At 45.7% G+C, this 22,035-nt stretch overlaps 2 protein-coding genes across 4 annotated transcripts; one reads left to right on the top strand and one right to left on the bottom strand.

Annotated features, from left to right (window-relative positions):
* The first annotated feature begins 136 nt into the window (after positions 1-136).
* On the top strand, positions 137-1,635 carry HCST (hematopoietic cell signal transducer). Of its 3 annotated transcripts, none has more exons than XM_045512915.2 (4): positions 137-326; positions 707-730; positions 1,132-1,263; positions 1,479-1,635. In XM_045512915.2, exons 1-4 carry the CDS (start codon positions 284-286, stop codon positions 1,514-1,516), a joined length of 237 nt encoding a protein of 78 aa, XP_045368871.1. In that variant the 5' UTR covers positions 137-283; the 3' UTR covers positions 1,517-1,635. The 3 variants fall into 3 exon arrangements, with proteins under 3 accessions (XP_045368871.1, XP_010948421.1, XP_010948422.1); XM_010950119.3 differs by having other exon boundaries at positions 153-326; positions 1,476-1,635; XM_010950120.3 differs by having other exon boundaries at positions 160-296; positions 1,476-1,635.
* A 140-nt stretch (positions 1,636-1,775) lies between these two features.
* Positions 1,776-4,775, bottom strand: TYROBP (transmembrane immune signaling adaptor TYROBP). Its single transcript, XM_010950122.3, has 5 exons — positions 4,641-4,775; positions 4,227-4,253; positions 3,927-4,061; positions 3,703-3,746; positions 1,776-2,004 (listed from the first exon to the last, which is right to left on the bottom strand). Exons 1-5 carry the CDS (start codon positions 4,693-4,695, stop codon positions 1,939-1,941), a joined length of 327 nt encoding a protein of 108 aa, XP_010948424.1. The 5' UTR covers positions 4,696-4,775; the 3' UTR covers positions 1,776-1,938.
* Positions 4,776-22,035: the final 17,260 nt, after the last annotated feature.

Raw genomic sequence — 22,035 nt, 5'->3', positions numbered from 1 at the left:
CCAGAATCTCCCCAGTGCCCACACCCTGGGCTATCTGTCACCTCCCATCTGAACTATCAGAACAGCCTCCCTGGTTCTCTGACCCTCCCCCCAGTTTGTCCCCAAAGGCAGTCACAGGGATCCACCAGCTCTTCCCCTCCCACACATGCACACAGGAAGCAGGTGGCCTTGTCACCAGCAAGAGTGACATCCGCTATTGCTGCCTCTCTATTCCCCCACTGTTCCTCAGGACCTCTCTGGAAACAAAGCCCTTTGCCAGACCCCTTCCAGCCCCCAGCCTACCATGGTCCCTTCAGGTGACATCCTGTTCCTGCTTTTGCTCCCAGGTGAAGCCAGCAGCTGTGGGGGGTGTTAGGCAGAGTTTTGTGAAAGGGGAGGTTTTGGGTGGTATCTGAAGGGAGGGGTGCTGAGTGTGGGTCCTTCTCCGGGTGCCCTTTCCCTTCTAGAGATAGGCTTCTGGCCTGGTTCTTTGGGGGAGGGAAGCTGGGTTTGGAGTGGCTGTTCATCCCCTTCTCACTGCTGGGTCTCTGCCTTTACTTCTGATTTTCTGCCTCTCTCTGTCTCTGGGAGCTCCCCTCCCATTGGGCCCCTTTTTCTCATTTGATCTCTCTGGAGTGGAGGTTACTTCTCAGGACATCACCTTCCCCTGCACCCTGTTTTGGGAACCACCTCTCCCTGCTGATCGACCTTCCCTCTCCTTCTACAGTGGCTGCCGCTCAGATGACCCCAGGTGAGAAATCAACACCCCTTCCCCTTTGCTGCATCGCTTCAGGTACTGCTTCCATCTGTCAAGTGTGGCCTGAGTGTCCTGGAACATCCCCAGAGGTTCTCCAGGTCACCATCTTACCTCTCATCCCCTCTCTGGGTCCCCATCTCATCACCAAATTGAAGGCCCAAGGACTTGGCCACCCCCGACCTGTCTTCAGGTGTACCCACTATACCCAAAGCAGAGCCTCGAGAGCCTTGGGACACCCGCAACCTCTCTCTGGATCTCCATCTCCCCTCTCATTCCCCGGGAATCTGGGATACCCACCCCCACAGGGACTTCCTCTGCCCCCTATACCCAAAGCCCAGCCCTGAATGCCTGGAAGCCCCCTCAGCCACCTTCTTGTCTTGGCCCCCACCCTTAAGGTTCCTGTTCCGGATGTGGGCCCCTCTCCCTGCCACTCCTGGTGGGGCTCGTGGCCGCAGATGCTGTTGTGTCACTGCTGATCGTGGTGGTGGTGTTTCTGTGTGCCCGCCCACGCGGCAGGCCCACCCAAGGTGGGGGCAGGGACAGAGCCAGGCCTGGTCCCGAGGGAGGGGGTCCCCGGGCGGGGGCCCCCGGGCAAGCCCTGGAGGTTCTGGGGAAACCCTGGGGGCGGTGCTTGGGGGAACTCCTGAGGAAACCCCTGAAGCAGGGGGTCCCCAGGGAGGTGGCGATGTGGGTGGGAGGTGGGTGGTCAGGCCTCGTGCTTTCTCTCCCCCACCCCCAGAAGATGGCAAAATCTACATCAACATGCCTGGCAGGGGCTGAGCCCTGGAACTCTGTAACTGAGACCTTTGACTTCTGACCCTCTCATCCTGGATTGTGTGTGGTGGCACAGGAAACCTACTCCTCTTTGAGGCTGGAATAAAACAATTGAAATACCTCAAGTTCGAATTCTTCCTCAAAGAACCCAGAGTCCCCCAAGCCTCCTTCTTTCTCATTTAGCTATTTCTGAGTCTTTGATCTCCCCCAGAACGCCACATATGCCCATCCCACCAGCCCAGGGATCTCGAATAACTCAACAGTGTTTATGCGCTCCATGTTTATTTGGGGGCAATAGTGGGAAGAGGTCTGACATCTCATGGAGGACACTGTGGATCTGTATCGTAGTGGGAGTCGAATAGGGTGCTGGGCAGGTGTCAGGAATGACTGGATCCAGGCATCAGGTTGTTGACTGCCCTGGCTGGGCCTCATTTGTAATATGGCCTCTGTGTGTTGAGGTCGCTGTAGACGTCTGACCTCTGGCCTTGGAGCTCCTAAAGGGATGGACAGGGCAGGGACCATCAGTGAAAGGGATCCACCAAATAAACTTAAAACAAAATCCAGCTGTCTCCCAGTGACCTACAAGGCCCCTGGCAGCTTCTTCAAACTTGTAGCTGTGAAAGAGATCTGGATTTTATTCAAGTGCATTTGATGTTCCCCTTCCTCCTCAGCTTCATCATCATGCCCCAGCCAAGGGGCCTTTGTATCTGCCATTCTCTCTGCCTAGAGCGCTGGCCCCCTAGATATCCCCAGGGATGGTTCTTTCTCCCCCTTTAAGTCTCAGCTCGAGTCACTTTCTCAGAGAGGCATTTCTTGATTCCCCCATCTATAGTTTCTTCCCCCCACACCCCAGTCACTGCCACATCAACCTGCTTTATTTCCTTCGTGATGCCTCCCCAAATGATCTTATTTGTTAATTTGCATCAAGTCTGTCTCTCCAATTAGGACATAAGCTCGCCGCTGTGTCTCCGGCATCTAGCATATATAGGTCCCCAACAAATTCCAGCAAAGGAGTAAATAAATTGGGGTAATGCTTTGCCATCAAAATCTCACTGCCCCCAGTGGCTGGAAAGCCCCTTCAGTCTTCTGGACCTCAAAGAGCGAAACTTGAGATTCTTCTACTTTACAAAGAGACTTTTTAATCCACAAGTAAGGCAAAGCGAAGCTAGTTGCAGACAAGTAAAACAGACTTTGCAGAGCAGGGTTCACAATGGGGGCAGGGGGTGGTCTATGGCCCCAAGATGCAGGCCTCAGATAGAATCCCTGAACTCAAACGCACATGCCCCGTCTGAGTGGGCATCTTTATGGGGAGGGTGTTTGGCTTCCGTTAGATTCTCAGAGGAGCTCATGACTCCCTGAAGAGTTAAGAATGGCACTGACAGAGAGGCAGAAGATGGAAATTTTTCACAGTTTTCATAAAGGTCTATTTCATCATTGGTGGGTAGCGCGTTTCACAGTTAAATACATTTCAGTCGTGTATAGATGACTGCATGACTCCAGCATTGGTTAACTAGATAGATAACCAATTCAACTAGAAACCACTAACCAGTAACTGTCTAAATATTTAAAATACAGCTCTTACTTAGATCATCCTTTGTTTTGATCACCTCCTTGGGTTGAGGGGGTGGGGAAGCCCTCTGGTCACACTAGAAATATATTAAGGTCACTCTCTGCATCGTGGTTCTTAAGAAGGGTTTCAAGGATACTTGAACTGCCCTAGATTATATGCACAATTTTTATTTTTGGGGTGGATTTTTCTGAGGACTCTCTAGCTCTCATCAGATTCTCAAAGGGATGCAGATCCCTCCCCCCAAATTTCTAGAACTCCTCTCTTCATAGTTACCAAACTAGGGCTGAAATGTATATATACCCTCTGCCCTTATGAGGACTTCTCTGGGAAATCAGCTTGTCCTGGGATGGGCTCTTCCAGAAGAATTCAGAGCCTGCCCTCTGGCTGAGGCAAACCATCTTGTATTTCCCCTCCACACATTTTAAGCTGAGCATAAGGTCATGATTATCATTGAAAGCAGTTTTGGGCATTCTGTCTTCAAGCGTTTGAGGAGCTGCTAAGAAAGTGGCTTTGGGGTCTAGGTTCTGCAGGGACTGGGGACTGGGCAGGGCGGGGGTGGTTTCTCGGACAGTCACCCACAAGGCAGGACTGAGGTGTGAAGAAGAGAAGCTGGTTTCCTCACCTGATAAGGCGACTCTGTCTCAGTGATGTGCTGTTTCCGGGTCACTGCAGGGGGGTGGGGAGCACCAGAGTTTGGAGATGGGGTGTGAGTTGGGGCTACTTTGTTGTTACAAAATCAGCCCCTCCAGTCACCTCCCTTTGAAGAATTGTGACTTGGGAGTTTACACCTCCCCTCCAGGCAAGTCCTCAGAGCATCCCAGGCCATCCCCTGACAGACCCACTCACCCTCCGCGGACCCTCGTCCCCGAGGGACCAGCCGGCCCAGGGAGTACACGGCCAGGGCGATGAGGAGGGTCAGCACCAGGTCCCCCAGCACGATCCCTGCCAGGACGCCAGGGCTCACGGCAGAGCAGTTGCATTCTGGGAATGTATGCATGGCACAGGGGTTGGGGAGGTCAGTGGGAGCCGGGAGGAGGTGTCAGTCATCGGGGGAGATTTGGAGAGACTGGAGAAGGGACAGAGATGGGGTGGCCTTTGGGAGGGAAAAAGGGAGGGAGGGAGGGGAATGGCAGGGTCTAGGCCTACCTCTCTGGGCCTGGACAAGGCTGACACCTGAGGAGAGAAAAACAAGGTCAGCTGAGACCTGGGGCTATAACTTGCCAGGGGAATGGGCGGGATGGGCATAGAAGCCAGGGAGGGTGGAAAACAACGTCTGATGGGACCTGTGGGCTGGCATCAGGGCCACCGGGCTATATTATTTCTACATCGACTTGTCCTGTTGCAACACCGTTTGAGTCCCCTCCCTCTGCTTCTACAAGAGGCCGCGTCTTGGGGGGCACATGCTCTGGGAGAGACCCATAGAATTTAGGGGGCTGGGGAATCTGCTCCAGTTCCAACCTGCCCACCCCCACCCCCCCGCCACTTTTGGTTCTCTCTTTCTGCCCTGCTCCCTGCCCTGTCCCAAGCTGAGCCGAGGAACTGCAGAAGCCCCCAACTCACCACCCACAGTCAGAAGGAGAGACAGGAGGCAGTTGGCGGGTCTGAGGCCCCCCATGATGCAGGCGACGGTGCTGGACACTGCAGTCCACGGCGGATGGGATGTGGCGTAGTGTCCAACCAAGTAAAGGAGGAAGTCTGAGGTGGGTGGCGGCAGGACGGAGGAGGAGACGTTGGGGGAGGAGGAACAGAGACAGATAACACCAGAAAGAATCAGGCCCAGACACCCCAGGAGCCAGGCTGCAGCCCCCAGGCTGGAATGAAGGGCAAAGGGTATGTGTGTCAGCTCGGCCTTCGTCTCCAAACAGGGGTCAGACATCATCGTAACAGGAGGGTCAGTGGCTGACTACGAGTGAACCCATCTCTCCTTCTTCCTGGCTGGGCAACCTTGAGCAAGTCTCTCAACCTCTCTGGGCCTCAGTTTCCTCATCTGTAAAATGAGGAGTAAAATAGTACCTACTTTGTAGGGTGTTGCGGGGATCACATGAGTTAATATTTCTAGAACAGGATCTGACACTTGTCAGCTTTTTATTAGCACCACTTACAGTTATTTGATAATCAGAACCTTGTAATGTTCACAGGATATTAAAAGAGAACCATCAGGATATGGATACTAATGACATGCGGACACTCTGTCCCAAATAGTAATGCATTTAACCCCCAACAACACCCTTCTGAGGGAGATGCTCTTAGCCCCATTTTACAGAAAGATAATCTGTGCCAAGGTCACACAGCAAGTAAAGGTGGAAATGGAACCCGGGAACCAAAGACAGATATTTGACCCTTAGAGAGAAAGAAAAAAGAAGCAAGGTGGAAGATAGGGAAGAAGAAAGTGATGGCAAGGCAGAGAAAGAGGGAGAGGAATAGGCAGTGACACAGAGGCACACAGCACAGACCCAGGACTGGGGCTTTGGGGTGAGGCAGGTGGGGGACAACGTGGTTGTGACAGCATGAGCCAAGCTGGGCGGCCCCCACCAAATGAGGAAGTGGCTGGAAGCGAGTATCAAGGGAGGCTACGCAGGAGATGACAAGGACTTCTAGCCCCAAACAGGAGCCTGAGCTGGGGCTGGGAAAGGAGGAACCTGAGGTTAGGGCGCTGGGGGGGATGGGTTAGCAGCAGGAAGCCCTCCCCCGTCCAGGCATCACACCCACCGCTCCCCCTGGGGCCGGGGCTCAGGAGAGAAAAGGGGAAACTGGATGCTGGTCATGGGACAGACGCTGAATGGTCTGCTGGGGTTGGGGAGGGAGAGTACTTGGAGTCCAGAAGACCATCAGGACCAAGTCCCAGGGAGCACTGGCTGCTAACGCCGCTGACACTGACAAGGCCTGGCAGTCCTGTCGCAGAAGAATCGACACTCACCCGCGCCCCCACCCCACCCCCACCCCAGGTCTGTCTGGAGTGGGCCCAGAGAGGACAGGTCCTGCAGGCCTTACCAGCACACCTGGCATCTCAAGGTGGCTGAAGCCCAGTGAGCAGCAGGCAATCAGGGAGGAGAGGAAGGTCTGAGCCAGGAGGGCCTTGATCTGACTCAGGTGTTCACAGCCCCCTCTGGCTGAGGGTGGGGAGCAGACTGCGGGAGGCAGGGGCCAGCCTGCTGTTCCAGTCGTTTATTGGGAGGACTTGAGGAGGTCTGTTAGAATAATGCCTGCCTGGCACACTGAATCTGCTCAATGAATGTTCATTATTATCAACATCATTATTGTTATTGTTATTATAGTGCTTCAAGTCTCCTGCTCTGGGCTCACCTCAATAGAAATCCTCCCACCACCTCTCAGCCTCAGCCTCCTGATGTGATCCTTCCAACGCCAGCCAGGCCCGGGCTGTTCCCAGAATTCAGTCTAACAGCCCCCACACCCAGGCGCCATCCAATCAGAACAGATGTGGCCATAGGGCTGGGTCAGAGTCCTGGAACCACCGTTTGTTGCTGAGATGTGGGGAAGTCCAAGGTGTCCCAAGGAAGTGGACTGGGATGCTGGCAGATACTTGTGGGATGTCGGGTAGAGACTCTTTATCAACCAAAAGTCAAACATTGCAATATTTTAGCAACAGGTACAACCGAACTGGTGCAGACCCCAAGATGCCAGCCTGGGCTGGTCTCTGCTCCACGGTCCCCATCCCACTTGGTGAAGGAAGAAGCTGAAATGCAGGGCACCACCATCTTCACAGTGCCAGAATCCAGGAAGCAGGGGTGCCCCCACCCCCACGAAATCTGTAAAGTGTCTCAATCTCTCCTGGCAGCAGCCCAAGACTTGGGGAAGGCCAAGGCTGACTTTCCCAGAAAGCAGGCAATGTTTTGAACCTGTGACAAGCTCACTTCTGTGGAAGCTGGAGTCCCTCCCCACCCTCCTTGCCTCCACTTTTCCCCCATCCAGCCCATCCTCCCCACAGCAGCTTTTTGAAAAATCAGACAAATAACCCACTTTTTTTAAATGGCCAAAAGTGTTGAACAGACACGTCACAAAAGAAGAGATGTGAATAGCCAATAAGCATGTGAAAAAGCTCTCCACATCATTAGTCATTAGGGAAATACAAACTAAAAACCACAATGAAATACCATTACACACCCACTGCAATGACAAAAATTAAAAAGACTGGCCCTTCCAAGTGTCAGCAGAGATGTGGAGCCATTGAAAATCTCACACACTGCTAGGGGAAGTGGAAAACAGCCACCACCTTGGAAAAGAGTTTGGCATTTCTTTTATAAAGTGAAATATTCACTTACTCACAGATCTGGCCATTCCGCAAAAATAGGCATTTACCCAAGAGAGATAAAAACGTATCTTCAACATAAAGACCTGCCCATCTCTCTGTCCTCCCCTCCTGCCTCTCTTCCCCCTGTTACCCTACTCCAGCTATGCTGGCCTTCTCGCTGTTTCTTGAATAAGTCAAGCTCATTCTCACCTCAGGGCCTTTGTACCTGCTGTGCCCCCTGCCTATGATACTTTCCCCGAAGTCTTTGTATAACTGACCCCTTCTCATCCTCCAGGTGTCAGCCCAAATGTCACACCCTCACAGAGGCCTCCCCTGATCACTGCTGCTCATGTCACCTCCCACCAATTTCATTTTCTTCCCATATTGGCCATACCTGAAATTCTCTGACTTAGGTATTCCCATTTCTACTGTCTGCCACTTCCTCTAGAATGGAAACTCCGTGAGAACAGGGACCTTTCTGTCTTGTTCACTGTTGTATTCCCCAGCACACAGAGGAGATGCTCAATCACTGTTCTTTGGCTACTGGACCGAATGACCACCAGTGGCAACAGGTTGGATTAAACATGGCTCCTTGTCTCTGCAGAGGTTTGAGGGTATCCCAGACATGCCCACTATTTCTTCTGGAATTAATCATTTGCCAGATAAGAACGGTAGTGTCCCCCATATCCTCCTGTTCCTTCTTGCACAGAATTTTTATCAGAGTGTCTGGTCACTAAAGACTGCATTATCCGGCCTCATTTGCATTTAGAGTGGCCATGTGACTTCATTCTGGCTGATGGGCAGCATGGGAAGTGAATGAGCTATTTATGGGTCTTAGCTTTTGTGGAAGGATATAGTCAATTTCCTCATTTGCTAGAATTTGAACAAGGGAAGTGTCATCTTGGAACAAGTGGGTAAGGACACCATCATAAGGACAAAACAGCAGCAAGACAGAAGGAGCCTCAGTGCCCATCACCTTGGAAGAGCCGCGCCAGCCCTGGACTGTTATGTGAGAGAGGACCTCCTCCCTCGTTTAAGCCACTCAAGGCAGGTAGTCTCCAAAAACGGTCACCAAGAATTTCTTCTGCCCAATATACATGCCATCCCTCTCATCAAGAGTTACAGAAAAAAAAAAAGAGTTATAGAAAACAACAACTTTATACCACATAGCGCAGGGAACTATATTCAATATCTTGTAGTAACCTATGGTGAAGAAGAATATGAGAATTAATGTATGTTCCTATGTGACTAAAGTATTGTCTACACCAGAAATTGACACAGCATTGTAAACTGACTGTACTTCAATAGAAATATGTATATTTTTAAAGTTATAGAGTCCATTTTTCTTCCCCTTGCATCTGAGCTGACCATGAGATCGCTTTGACTAAGAACGCAGTGGAAGGGATGCTGTGCTCGCCCTGAGCCAAGGCTGTAAAAAGCCTTACAGCTTCCACTGTTATGCTCTTGGGACCCAGCTGCCATGCTGCAAGGAAGTCCAAGCTCCCTTCCTGGAGAGTGAGGCCACACAAAGAGGCCCTAGAGGATGAGGCAGCATGTAGAGAGAGGCCACAGGGATAAGAACCAAGGCAGCCCAGCCAACAGCAAATGCCAGAGCCCCAGAAAATCCAGTCGTCTTGGACCTTCCATGCCATGCCAGCCCCCGGCTAAATGCAGCCCCTTGAATGACCCCAGGCAATACCATGTGAAGCATAAGCACCTCCACCTCCGCCGCCAGCTCACAGAATCATGAGAAACAATCAGTCTTACTGTTTTAAGCCACTGCATGTCAGGGTAACCTGTTACAAAGCAAGAGACAATGGAAATAGCACTGTTATTTGGGGGGACTTTGTTACTGCAGCCAAATCCATATCCTATATGACATAGTTTCGAATGCCTTGCTTGAACTCGCTGAGCTTAGAGGGTGCTGTTTGTGAAGGTTCAGAGGCCAGCGCACATGTGCTCTAAGGGAAAGCTGAGCACATGAACATCAGGGGAAAGAGGTGATGGAGCTTTAGATGGATCTGGACAGACTCCAGGACTGTCTTTCCAGAGATTGTGTCTGCTTCTCTCTGGGCCAGCTTTGTTCATCCCTCTCCATTCCTTATGGAAAAGCAGAGTTTCTGCCATCAATAGCTCACTCTTGCTGATTCCTTGATTTATATATATGCATATTATACCATATATAATATACTATATATAAGTATACACATATACACTAGGAAAGGGCTAAGATTGGCTCAGCACAAATAACTTGCCTATCTCAAAATAATCACCTATGGCTGTGGTTAGGGGTGAAGTCTATGAGAAAATGCAGGATCCCTGAGAACACTGAATAGAGAAGGAGGGAGGAACAGCATGGCAGGGATGCTGTTGGTCTCTCATCCATATTCCCTCAGCAGTGATCATTTCCAAGCACACAACTGGGCTTCCAACTGCCTGCACTGCGACTGTCTTCTCAAGGGCTCTTTCTGGCTGCTAGGACCCACTCTGCCCAAGCTGGAAGGGGCCAGGGAGTTAATGCTTCTGGGAGCAGCCCTCTACTAATAACTGATGGGAGTTGGTGGATAAATATTCCAGCCCCCTCACCCCTTGGATGAACAACTCTAGGATTCTACCATCTTCCAGAACTCCCCAGCAAGATTAAGCTCCAGCTGCTCTAGATAACACATTCTTCATTGGCTCCCCCTTCCCTGTCTGCCTTCCCCACTCCCTGCTGGCATTCTCTGAATTTCCCAAGTAAATGGCTTAAACTTGAATCCTCTTTTCAGGTTCTGGTTTTGGGGGGAACCTACACTAAGACAAAGGGAGTTTAATTCCCAGAAGGGAAGAGGGGCACTGGGTCATCAGCACAACAGATGCCCAAGACAGCTCCCATCCCCGCCTCTTTCTTAAAGAACCCGCGTCTTCCACAGTTTAAAAGTAGGAACGCCATATGCCCTGGCTCTGGTCATTTAATCAATATTATGCCTGATTCCAATGTAGCAGTCAGGGTTCTTCACCTCATACCATAGAAGCCAAGGTAACTAGTTTAAACAGAAAAGCGGATGTGATCAAGGATGTCCGAATCCCTAGGAGGGCCAGAGAATCAGTCCTGGGATTCACAAATCCTAATGCCACCCAGCACTTTCTGCTAAGACTTCTGATATTTGCATCAGAATCAGTTTTCCAGGTTGTCTCCTTCTTCCCCTCACTCTCTTTCAAATCAAATTCTGTTGTGAGTCCCAACATACCTACAGATGAAAGATGGTATTTGGGACTTGCTACATAACAACACAGGAGAGGGGAATGAGTGGGAAAGGATTGTTGGTTGGATTGTTGGATTGTTGTTGAGGGTAGATAGATTATTGAGGGTTCCTCACACTTTTCTATTTTTCTGTCTTTTCAAAATTTTCCAAATTAAAAAAAAAAATTAAACATGAGCGCATTTGCTTGACAGAATGCAGAACACACGCCTGCATCACAGCTTCAAGGAAGCTTGGGAATGTGGGTTTCTGGCTTCTAGATCCGGGAGGCTGAACTCATAAGGTAGGAAATTCCTGTCCAAACAATGACCAAAAAGAATCTCTTATAAATATGCATATATATGTTTGCATATTTGAGTGGTGGTAGAGAAAGCTATGTAAGGATACGCCCAGGCTGCTAATGTTGGTAACGCTGGTGACATGGGTCAGGATAGGAGATGGTGGAGGGCAAGCACAAAAGAAGGTTGAAAATAAAGGAACTATATGAGAACAATAGTGTCTATAATGATGCTGTTAATATAAAATGATGTATGTAAAACTGTATATCTGCATAGAATAAAGAATGAATGTGTAGTCAAGAGAATGTCAACAGTGGTATCTCTGGGCTGTGGAATTTAGATTATTTGTAATTTTTTTTAATTTAATTTTTTTTTACGGGAAGTATTTTCCATCTATATAATTGGGGGGGAAAGGTATTTTAATTTCAGAAAACACAACAAACAAATAAATTCAATTCTGCACAAGAATAAAACACAGGACTTCTCCTGAAAGGAATGGTGTTCTAAAGAAATCAGAAACCACCCTTCACTGGATAACAGATAAAAATGCAAGATAAAATCTATGCAGAAAAAATATTACTAAAAGCAGTAAAACACTAGTAAGAGGAAAAGGAAATCAAAATGAAAATTCAGAATAAAATAAGAGAGGAGCCCCAAACTTCATTTGTTCTAAAGGCATTTTCCAACGCGAAAGGCAGCCTGGGACCAGAGGAGCAAAAGTAACCCAGGTCCCCCCAGATTGGAGAGTCTGAGCCTCAGCTCTTCATTTTAAGCGAGACCTGAAGGCCATCACGCTCCAGGTCAGAATGGGCCAGGAGTCACCTGGCCTTCATGTGAACTTACAGTTTGTCCTTGTACCCCCTACACTGCACTATAGCTACACGTATTTTCAAGAAAACAAAACACGAGTTTGAAGTTTTCATCAGGAAACTGGAAACTATAAAAAGTGAGAGAGCATATTAGAATATAAAACAAAAAGCATTCTAGAACTGAAAAATGCAATCACTGAAATTAATAACTCACTAGGTAATAAAGATTAGTGTTTACAGAGATTCGATGTAGCTGTAAAATGGAGGTAGGTTGGAAGAAACTCTCCAGAATTCAGTGGAGGTAAAAAAAAAAAAAGAGAGAAATATGAAAGATTGGATGAAAGAGAATTTCTAACTCAAGTTTATTGTTGTCCTAGAAGAATGAGACAGAAGCCATATTTGATTAGATCATGATCAAGTTAGAGTTATAGTGAAAATGCAAGGCTGTCTGAGTATTAGTAAATCAATTAATGTCAACCAGCACGTTAACAGGTTAAGGGGGGAAGTGTATGATTATCTCAACAGATGCCAGAGGTGTTTGATAAAATTCAGCATCAACTCATGAAAGTCTCAGAAAACTAGGACTAGAAGTGTATTTTAAAATTTGATGAAAAGCACTAGCAAAAGCTAACATCGTTCATGGTTAAGTATTAAAAGATTTAATAGTTAAATATTTAAAGCTTTCCTCCTAAGTTTGGAATAAGAAAAAGAAAGATGCTCGTTGTCACCACATTTGTTCAGTTTTATCCCAGAGACCTTAACTCTGCAGTAAAGCAGGAAATGAAAGTTATTGGCCTCATTATTAATAGATTATATGATTCTGGCTAAAGAAAATTCAGAAGACTCTACAGACCATTTATTAGAATTCATATCAGAATTTGCTAAGTTACTGGATATAAAATCAACCTATAAAAATCGATTTCATTGCTGTGTGCCAGCCATAAACCAAACAAAAGTGGAGAAAAGTAACGATTTACATTAGCATAAATGGTCAAGTACCTAGCAATAAATCTAACAAACTATGTGAAAAGTCTGTACGGGGAAACTTTATAAAAGACTTTTTAAAAAATCGAAATAAATGGTTTGATATATCATGTTATTGGATTGGATAGTAGTTTTCCCTGAATTTATCTATATATTCAATCCATTCATAATCTAGAGTCTAAAAGTTTTTTCTTGTGGAACTTGAAGGCAGATCCTAAATTTTATGCAAAAATATAAAGACCCAAGTTTAACAAAGATGCTCTTGGAGAAGAACAAGGTGAGAGGTCTCACCCTACCTGATATCAAGACCTACTGTAAAGCTTTGGGAATTAATGCAGTGATTGGTGAACTAGCACAGAACAGAGATTCCAGAAATATACCAATACACATAAGATCACCTGCTTTGTGATAGAGGTTTTCCTGCAAAACAATATAGAAAAAGATGGTCTTTTCAGGGGGGAGGGTATAGCTCAACCGGTAGAGTGTATGCTTAGCATGTACAAGGTCCTGGGTTCAATCCCCAATACCTCCTCTAAAAATAAGTAAGCAAAACCTAATTACCTCCCCGCCTTAGAAAAAAATTTTTTAAAGACAGTCTTTTCAATAAATAGGCTGAGTTAGTTTGTTATCTAAATGGATGAAAATTACACTAGACTCCTACCTCATACCATGCACAAAAATCAACTCTAGGTAGATCACGGACCCAGAAAGGCAAAACAAGAGTTTTTACAAGATAATGTAGGATAATAAATTCATAACCTCAAGGAAGAGAAAAGATTTCTTAATCAAGACCCCAAAAGCACTAACTGTAAAAGATGACGTGGTTACATTTGACTAATTAACACTAAGAATTTGCATTTCTCAAGAGATATCTTAAAAATAAAATAAAATAAAAGAGATATCTTAGACTGATATGGTTATACAGTTATATTTTTATATTTACACATATAGATACCTACTTACTAAATTTTGGGGGGTAAAATAATAAGATATTTGGAATTTGTTTAAAATAATCCAAGGAGGAAGGAGTAAGTACAGGTAGAGAGGAAATAAGATCAGCTATAAATTGACAACTGTTGAAGCTGGTTATGAGTTTATGGGAATTCTGTTCTCTCCACTTTTGTGTATATTTAAGATTTTTCACTTAAAAAAAAAGATACCGTTAGAAAATGGTCACAGAGTGGGAAAAGATATTTGCAACATATAATATAGACTAAGGATTTGATACATACCCAGCATATACAAGGAACTCCTTAAAAATCAAACAGCCGACCTCAAAAGAAAAATGAGCAAAACTCTTAAGCAGACACTTTACAAAAGAGAAAATCCAAATGCAATACAGGTATGAAAAGGTGCTCAACTTCAATGGGAAATGCAAATGAAAACACCTTCCCCTCTTCACCTAGAAATGACAAAAGTGGCAAAATCTGACAATACCAGGTGTGGTGAAGATGTGGAGCAACAGAAACTCTCAGACACTTGCTGGAAGAGCAAGTGGAAGTGGTTTAACCACTTTGGAAAGTTTAACATTGCTTTTCCTGGTGACTTGAAAATTCTGCGTCTGGATCTGTACCCTGGAGACACTGGTGGGTGGACACCAGGAAGGCTGTGCGAGGCTCTTCACGGTTGCCCTGTTTGCAAAGCCCTTCAGGGGAATCAAACCAAATGCCCATCACAGGAGAATGGGTACAGACATTGCAGCGTACCCATAGTATCCTACTGTGGGATCAGTGTTCTACATGTCACAATAAATAAAATTTAAAGATCTGATAATGCTTGCTCATTTGGAAAAATACAGCAAAATACAAAATGAACAAGAAACTTCGCCTACCTCAGAGAGACAACTTCCTTACAATATTTTGTTGTATTTCCTTCCTGTCATTTTACTGGGAATATTTTTAGATATTTCTGACCATACCATATATGCAAATTTGCATCCTGCACATTTTTGCAAACAACTTGTATTAAGATGGAACAAGCAGCTATATTCCCTTCGACTGTTCACCTGTGACCTGACATGACTGTTATACATCTGCTCTTCGCCCTGGGAAGGAACCAGAGATGACCCTCAGAATAAATTAGGCATCAAGCTAAGATTTTACTTCTCAATTCACCTATGCTCAGACAGAGCCAAGGGATGGGTCTCCATTTCCCTTTTCACCCTCCCACTGCCTGGAATGTGGATGTGGTGGGAGCCATCTTGGACCATTCAGGTCAAGGAACCCTGGGGATGCAGGACTGTAGTCAAAGCAATCTGGATCTCTGATGTCATAAAATCTCCATACTGATGCCATGAAGCCCTGGACTATTTATGCTTGGTCTATTGGTGAGACAGAAATACAGTTCTCCTTTGTTTTGGCTACTGTTACATTCAGTTCTGTTATGGGTTCATAGCCTACCTAACCCTAGACCCTACCTAAGTGCTCACTACACGTGAGTAATTTCTCACATTCCCAAAAATCTCCTTACATATATCAGTCTTTAACTGGTTCATAGTATTATATCCTCTGAAGTTACTGAATTTTTTACTTACTCATGCATTCATTCATTTATTCCACACATATCGGTTGAGTGCTTAGTGGGCCCCTGGATAGGCAATGGGTATGCAATGGTGAATAAAACTGCCCTCGTGGAGGAAGATATGTGATAAAGAAAGCAAATAAACACACATCCCTTCTCTACACTCAGATACAGCATGTTCCCAAATGTGTGGCAGAGACTAACTGCTCACTAAAACTGCTCCCCTGTTGCCTCTTGGCACACGGCTGGACCACATTGCCCATCCTCCCTTGCAATCAGGTCTTTGAGGCAATGCGCAAGTGAGCAGATGTGTGTCTGACCACCAGGTGTGATCCTAAAAACTTCCCACTTGTGGCTCTCATCTCTTTCAACAGCCACCGATGGAGAAGACTGGGGGCAGGAGCAGGGGAGATAAAGGAGCCCGGAGTTGCCGGATGGGATGGGCCTGAGTCCCTGAAACCCTACTGACTACATCATACTATCATGTGAAAGAAGACAGACTGTATCAAGCCACTGAGATTTCGGGATTCTTTGGTTAACAATTGCTAGAAGTTTACCTTACCTAACACACATGAAGAAAGGGCTCCAGAAGGGGAGGGTATAGCTTGAGTGGTAGAGCACATGTTTAGCATACACAAGGTCCTGGGTTCAACACCCAGTACCTCCTCTAAAAATAAATAAATAAGTAAACCTAATTACCTCCCCCTAAAAATTAAAATAAGTAAATAAAATTTTTTTTTTAATTTTAAGGGCTCCAGTGGACTGCAAAAATGGCCCCAGTTTTTCACCCCTCCCTGTCTCCATGCCCTTTGCCACCTGACTGCACAGCAACTTCCACCAAAGAGTGGAATCTATTTCCCCACCCCTTGAATCTGAGTGGGTCTTGGGACCTGACGTGGTCAATAGAATGAGGCAGAAGAAACAACATGACGGTTGCCAGCAATAGCTGAATGACTGAAAATAAATTCAGAAATAAATAATTTCAGGAAAAAAGTGCCTAGGACGTCCCCTCTTGTACAGGTATCATGGACTCCAGCATGTTGATGAAAATTCCTGCAACTCACCTAACTTCATTCAAGCCAGCATTTCCCATATTTATTTTATCAAGGAGCCTTTTATTATCAAATACTAATTAACATCCCATGGATCTTTGTCAAGTGTTAGTAGGACATAATCAAATTATTTCCAGTTTGTTTTTATTTGTTTGGCTATTATTTTTTAAATGGTGCCATGAAAATCCTTCTAGTGAAATCTTTTTCCACTTGCTGGATTCCTTCCAGGGGCTAAATTCCTAGTAGTGTAAATGGTGAATTAACAGATATGCATATTTTCAGGCTCTGGACTCAGGCTGCCCAATCTATCTCCAGAAGGGTCATTCCAATTCGGATTCCATTCACATCCCATTCATGGTGAATGGGGTCTCCCATTGCCTTGAACTCTTCTCAGCCAAAGGCAACCATATTTCAAACATCTTTGCTGATTTGACAGGCAAAGGGCAACATCTCAGTGTTTCAAGTGGCAAATTATTTGACTATTACTGGGGATAAACTTGACTTTCAACTTTTTTTGGTTATTTGTAGTTCTTCTTTGAATTGTCTTTTTATATTAATTGCCCATCTTTCTTTGGGGGATTGGCTTTTCATGCTAATTCCACATTCATTTATTAATATCTTTATTACATCATGTTAACCACTTTTCTATCATATCTGTTGCAAATATTTTTCTTTATTATTTGTTTGACTGCAATTTTAGTCATGCCCTTTTTGAGCAAATGGAATATTCAGCTTTTTTAGACAGTCAAACCCATCAAAATTTTCCTTAGTGATTTTTGTTGTTGTTGTTGTTTTGTTTTTTTGTTTTACTTTCAAGTTCAGAAAGTCTTTCCCAACCCAGAGGTCATTAAATATTTATTTCATCTTCAAGATTTTTATTGTGTAATTTTCTTCCCACATCTTGCTCTGGTCCATCTGGGATTTATTTTCATTTATCATGCAAGATGAGGCTCTAAGTTGATATTTTCCCCCAAATGGCTGAGACATAAACCCAACTGGTGTGACATTATGCTTCTGTTCTTTAATCTATTCTTGCTTTCTTTACGCAGTCTTTGGCCAGTCATTCCGGTACATTACCCAGGATGCTTGCCCTTACACTGAAATCACACTTTATAATATGTGTACTCCATGATTTTGTCTGTCTCGTCACCAGTGTATTCACAGCACATAGAACAGAGCTTGGCACATGGCAGAATCTTAATAACTATCTGGTGAAAGAATAAGTAAGTGAATGAATGAATAGTGAGCAAATAGATGAATGCATACAATATGCTAGCCCTGATCTTGGCAGTGAGTGTATTTATGCTGGGAATAATATTCTGCCCCTTCCTCTGTGAGGCCTGCAGATAAATAGGAAACAGTTTACTCAGGCTGTATCAGGTAGCTATTGCTGCATAACAAAATTTCCCACAACTAATGGCTTAAAAGAGCAACCATGTTATTATTTGTTCAATGCCCTGTGTTTCAAGAATTTGAATAGGACACAGCAGAGATTGTTTCTCTGTTCCATGTCATGTCAGCTACAGTTAGAACATCCAAGAGGGCTTCTTCACTTGCAAGTCTGGTGCTTCAGGAAAAGTTTGAATGGCTAAGGGATAACTAGAACAGCTGGACTTGGCTCATATATCAGAGGCATCAATTCTCACTGCTATGTGGCTTCTACAGGTCTCCACATGGCCTTTCCATGTGGTCTCGCCAACAAGGAGCTCAGGGCTCCTGAGTGCACAAAAGCCTTAGGCCAAAACTGGCCAAGTGTGACTTCTCTCTCATCCTTTTGGTTAAAGCAAGTTATATGTCCAAGGCAGATTCAAGGGGGGAGCACTATATAAGATTGTGAATAGGGAAGTTTAGTTCTTTGGGAATCTCAGTGTAACTGACTTCCACAATCCATTAAATGGCTCCTTATTGACCATTCACAAGGGTCAGGCAGGATGCAGATACAACGGCAGACCACACAGACATAGGCTCCTTAAATGCAGTGAATGCAGGGGCCCAGGCCATTCCTGGACCCTGAGGGAGTACCTCTCCAAGCCCAAGAAAGGAAGTGACTTCCAGTGGAGGTAACCCCAGACATGTGTCTTAAAAATGAGGAGAACACAGTCAGTCAAATGGAAGAGTGTGTACAGAGGCACACAGGTGAGAAACCACTGAGAGACTGTCTTGGTGAATCCCTAAAGTCCAAGGCAGAGATACAAGGCTGGGGCAAAATCAGGGTCCATATAATAGGGGAGGTGGAGGCCCTGAATGCCACAGTAAGAAATCTGGAATTCATCTTTTTTTTGAAGCCTGCTAAGTCTTTTTATTTTGTTGAGTCCAGACTTCATCTTGATGAACAGTGATTCCCAACCAGCAACTGGGTATCTGAATTACCCAAGTTTAAATATTTTGAGGCGTCTGAGCAATATCTGGGTCAGGAAGATGTCCAGCTAGTAGCCACTCTACACATCAAAGGATGATCTGGGCAGCTAACAGGACTGGGAATCGTAGCCTTGTTATCAAAGCCACCAGAACATAATGGAGAAGTTCATCTAAGGAGAATGTCTAGAGTCAGGAGAGAAAAAGACTCATCAGTGCCTTAAAGAACATTCTTTGTAGCAAGATGTGGCCACCAATTCCTCACACTTAGAGGTGGGGTCATGTTGAGTCTGGGTGGGTCTGTGACTGCCAAAGTGATGCACTGTGACTTCTGAGGCTGAGTCAGAAAAAACCCCATACAGTTTTCACCTGGATCTTTCAGGACAAAAGCTCTGGAAGAAATCAGCCACCATGTAAGGTCATCATGGTGGAGTGGCCACGTGTAGTTCCTCTGGTCAACAGCCCACTGAGTTCTCACCTGACAGCCAGCAACACTGCCAGCAGTGTGAGTGAGCCATCTTGGACATCAGCCCAGTCGCTTTTTAAACACCTCCAGCCCCAGTCAACTCTGACTTCAACCACAGGACAGATACTCAGTGAGAAAAGTCCCACTGAGCCCTTGGTGTATTTCTGATCCATAAAGTTGGAGGGAAAAGAAGATGATGGCTTTAAGTTCCTCCATCCGCAGCATAACCACCCTGATGTGTTAACATCCCTCTGTTCTAATATGGGAGTGGTTTCTGTAGCCTCATGGGGCCCTCACAGGTCTAGCAACTCCAGCCTACTAGGCCCAAGCAGGAAAGCAAGCTCTGTGTCATCAGCTATCCCAGTGTGGCAGAAGCCAGAAATCAGATTGTCCTGGGGAATGCTCCGAGATTTCAAACATTTTGAATGCCAACGGTCCTCTGACTTCAGAGGAGGAGGAGGCAGGAAGAGAGACCGAGGAGGGGCAGCTGCAGCAGTTTACGTGCTGGGTCAGTGAGCAGACCTTTTCTGAGCACCTACTGTGTGGAGGCACTGTGGGGGGAGCTGGAGACAAGGTGGTGGGCTCAAGAGATGACTTCCTGCCCTCATATGGGTACGTGATAGTGGGGGAGACAGACAGACAGATGAATGGAGAAGAGGAAGAACAGTGTGTGGTACATGCCATGCAGAGAATGAAAGATGGTTGATATGGTGTGAACGTGGTTGTGGGAGAGTCGGGCTTTAGTGGCACAATGGCTGTATTGAGAAGGGGGCATCTAAGCTGAGACTGAAGGAAAAGAGAGAGCCAGCCCTAGAAAGGGAGAACCATGCTCTCAGAAGAGGGAATGACCATCACAAAGTCCCCGAGGTAGGAAAGAGATGGGAGTGTGCGAGTAACGGCGAGAAAAGTGGCAAGGCTGGGGCATGAAGAGCGAAAGGGAATCAGAGGATGATGTGAAGACAAGGAGGCTGCAAGGATCACAGGAAGGAGTTTGGATTTTACCTTAAGTGTAATAAGAAGCCATTGGAAGGTTTTAAGCAGGGAAGTAATGTGATCTGATTTATGTTTTTGAATCAGCCCGAGAGCTGTGGTTTGAGGATTACAAGTAGGACCAAAGATTAAATGCCAGCAAACCAGTTGGTAGAAGAGAATGGTTCTCAGACCAAGGTGTTAACAGTTGCGGGGTGAGAGGTGGGTGCAGTTGGGACAGCCCTGTGTCACGGGAGGGGAGTTTTCAGACAAGAATCGTCAGGAGAATTTGTCAGAATGCAGACTGCTGGGTCTCATCCCCAGAGATTCTGGTTCAGTAGGTTTAAGGCAACAGACAATTTGCATTTTTAACAAGTTGTCATGTGATGCTGATGCTGAAGCTGCCGGTCCAGCAATCACACTTTGAAAACCACTGGTCTAGAGCAATACTTTCTAATAGAAATACAATGCGAGCCATCTATGTGATTTTAAAATTTCTAGTAGCCACACTTTAAAAGTAAAAAGAAACAAGTGAAATTAATTTTAATAAAATAGTTCATTCATGCATATTATTAATATATCCCAAAGACTATCATTTCAACATATTATCAATATTTTTTAAATTCTTGAGATATTTTACATTCTTTTTTTGGTCCTAAGTCTTTGAAATCCCAGTGTATTTGTTTATATTTACAGCACATCACAATTAGGACTAGTTAAGCTCTCAAAAGTCAGTTGCATGGCTAGCCGCTACCCTACTACACAGCACAAGAAGACAGGCCTATTATTGCAGGACCAGTGAGTTGAAGATGGAGAATTGCCTCTTGAGTTTAGCAACAAGGAAGAACTTTAGCAACAAGAAGCAACATTTATGAAATAGACAGGGAGAGCATGGAGACACTTCCTTCCTGAAGTTTGGCTGTGTGGCATTATAATGGATGGAATAATAATAATGGATTGGCAACACTCAAACCCAACACTGAATATTAACATCACACACAAGAAAGAAACATCCAGACATTATTATATGTCTCCTGTTGGAAGAACTCGACATCACCCATGAAGTACACTTACCCGCAAACTGAAACTGAATCTGACCCAGCCTCTAGATTTATCAGTTTGCAGGGCATACAGGGGATAGAACATATTAAAGTACGCCAAGAAGTGCAACCAGCCAGATCAGACTGTGAGATGAATGAGAGTGAGGGAGGACTACCATAAAATAAAAGACTTTAAGAGATATCAACAAAATGCAATGCACTATCCTGTTTGGATACTGATTTGAAAAAGCCAAGAGTTAAAAGACATTTAGGAGACAATCAGGGAAATTTGGAGATGGGTTGGATATTAGATAATATTGTGGAATTATTCATTTTTAGGTGTTATAGTTATGTTTTTTAAGAATCTCATATTTTAGAGATATATACATAAGTTTTTATGGATGAAATCATATGCTGTCTGGGGTTTGCTTTCAACTAATTTGGCGCCGAGGGAAGCGGAAAAAATAAAGTAAGATTGGCCATATGTTAATAATTGTTGAAGAAAAGTGATGGGTACCTGGAGAATCACCATACTATTCTATTTTTGTGCACAGCTGAACATTAGCATAATAAGGTTTTCTTTTTTTAAGGGGGGAGGGGGTGGTTGTGAAGGACAGAAGAGAAATAGGGGAAAGGAATTTTTTTTTTCCTCTTAAGACCGGAGCGCCATGAACAGACTCCAGAGGTGGAGGAGATGCAGGTGAGCCGGAAGGCGGCTGAGCTGGCTCTGGGGCAAAACACAGTGTGAGGGTCTTGCTCTCCCTCGAGTAAGGAACGGCAGAGCCTCCACCGCTGCCTCAACTTGTAGTTGTGGCGTCTGTGGCACCTGGGCCACCCGCCAGCTAAGGTCCCCCGGGCGCGACAGACTACCCACGCCTGCGCAGCACCCCGTCCTCGGTGCAACGGACTCAGCCCCTACACCCCATAACTCCCCGCGCCGCTCTGCAGGCGCGCTCTCTGAGGGGGCGAGGCCTCCGCCTCCAGATTTGAG

This window comes from Camelus bactrianus, chromosome 9 (assembly GCF_048773025.1).
Source record: "Camelus bactrianus isolate YW-2024 breed Bactrian camel chromosome 9, ASM4877302v1, whole genome shotgun sequence".
NCBI lineage: Eukaryota > Metazoa > Chordata > Mammalia > Artiodactyla > Camelidae > Camelus > Camelus bactrianus.
The sequence above is the reverse complement of the archived record's forward strand: the minus strand, read 5'-3'. Positions and strand labels throughout refer to the sequence as shown.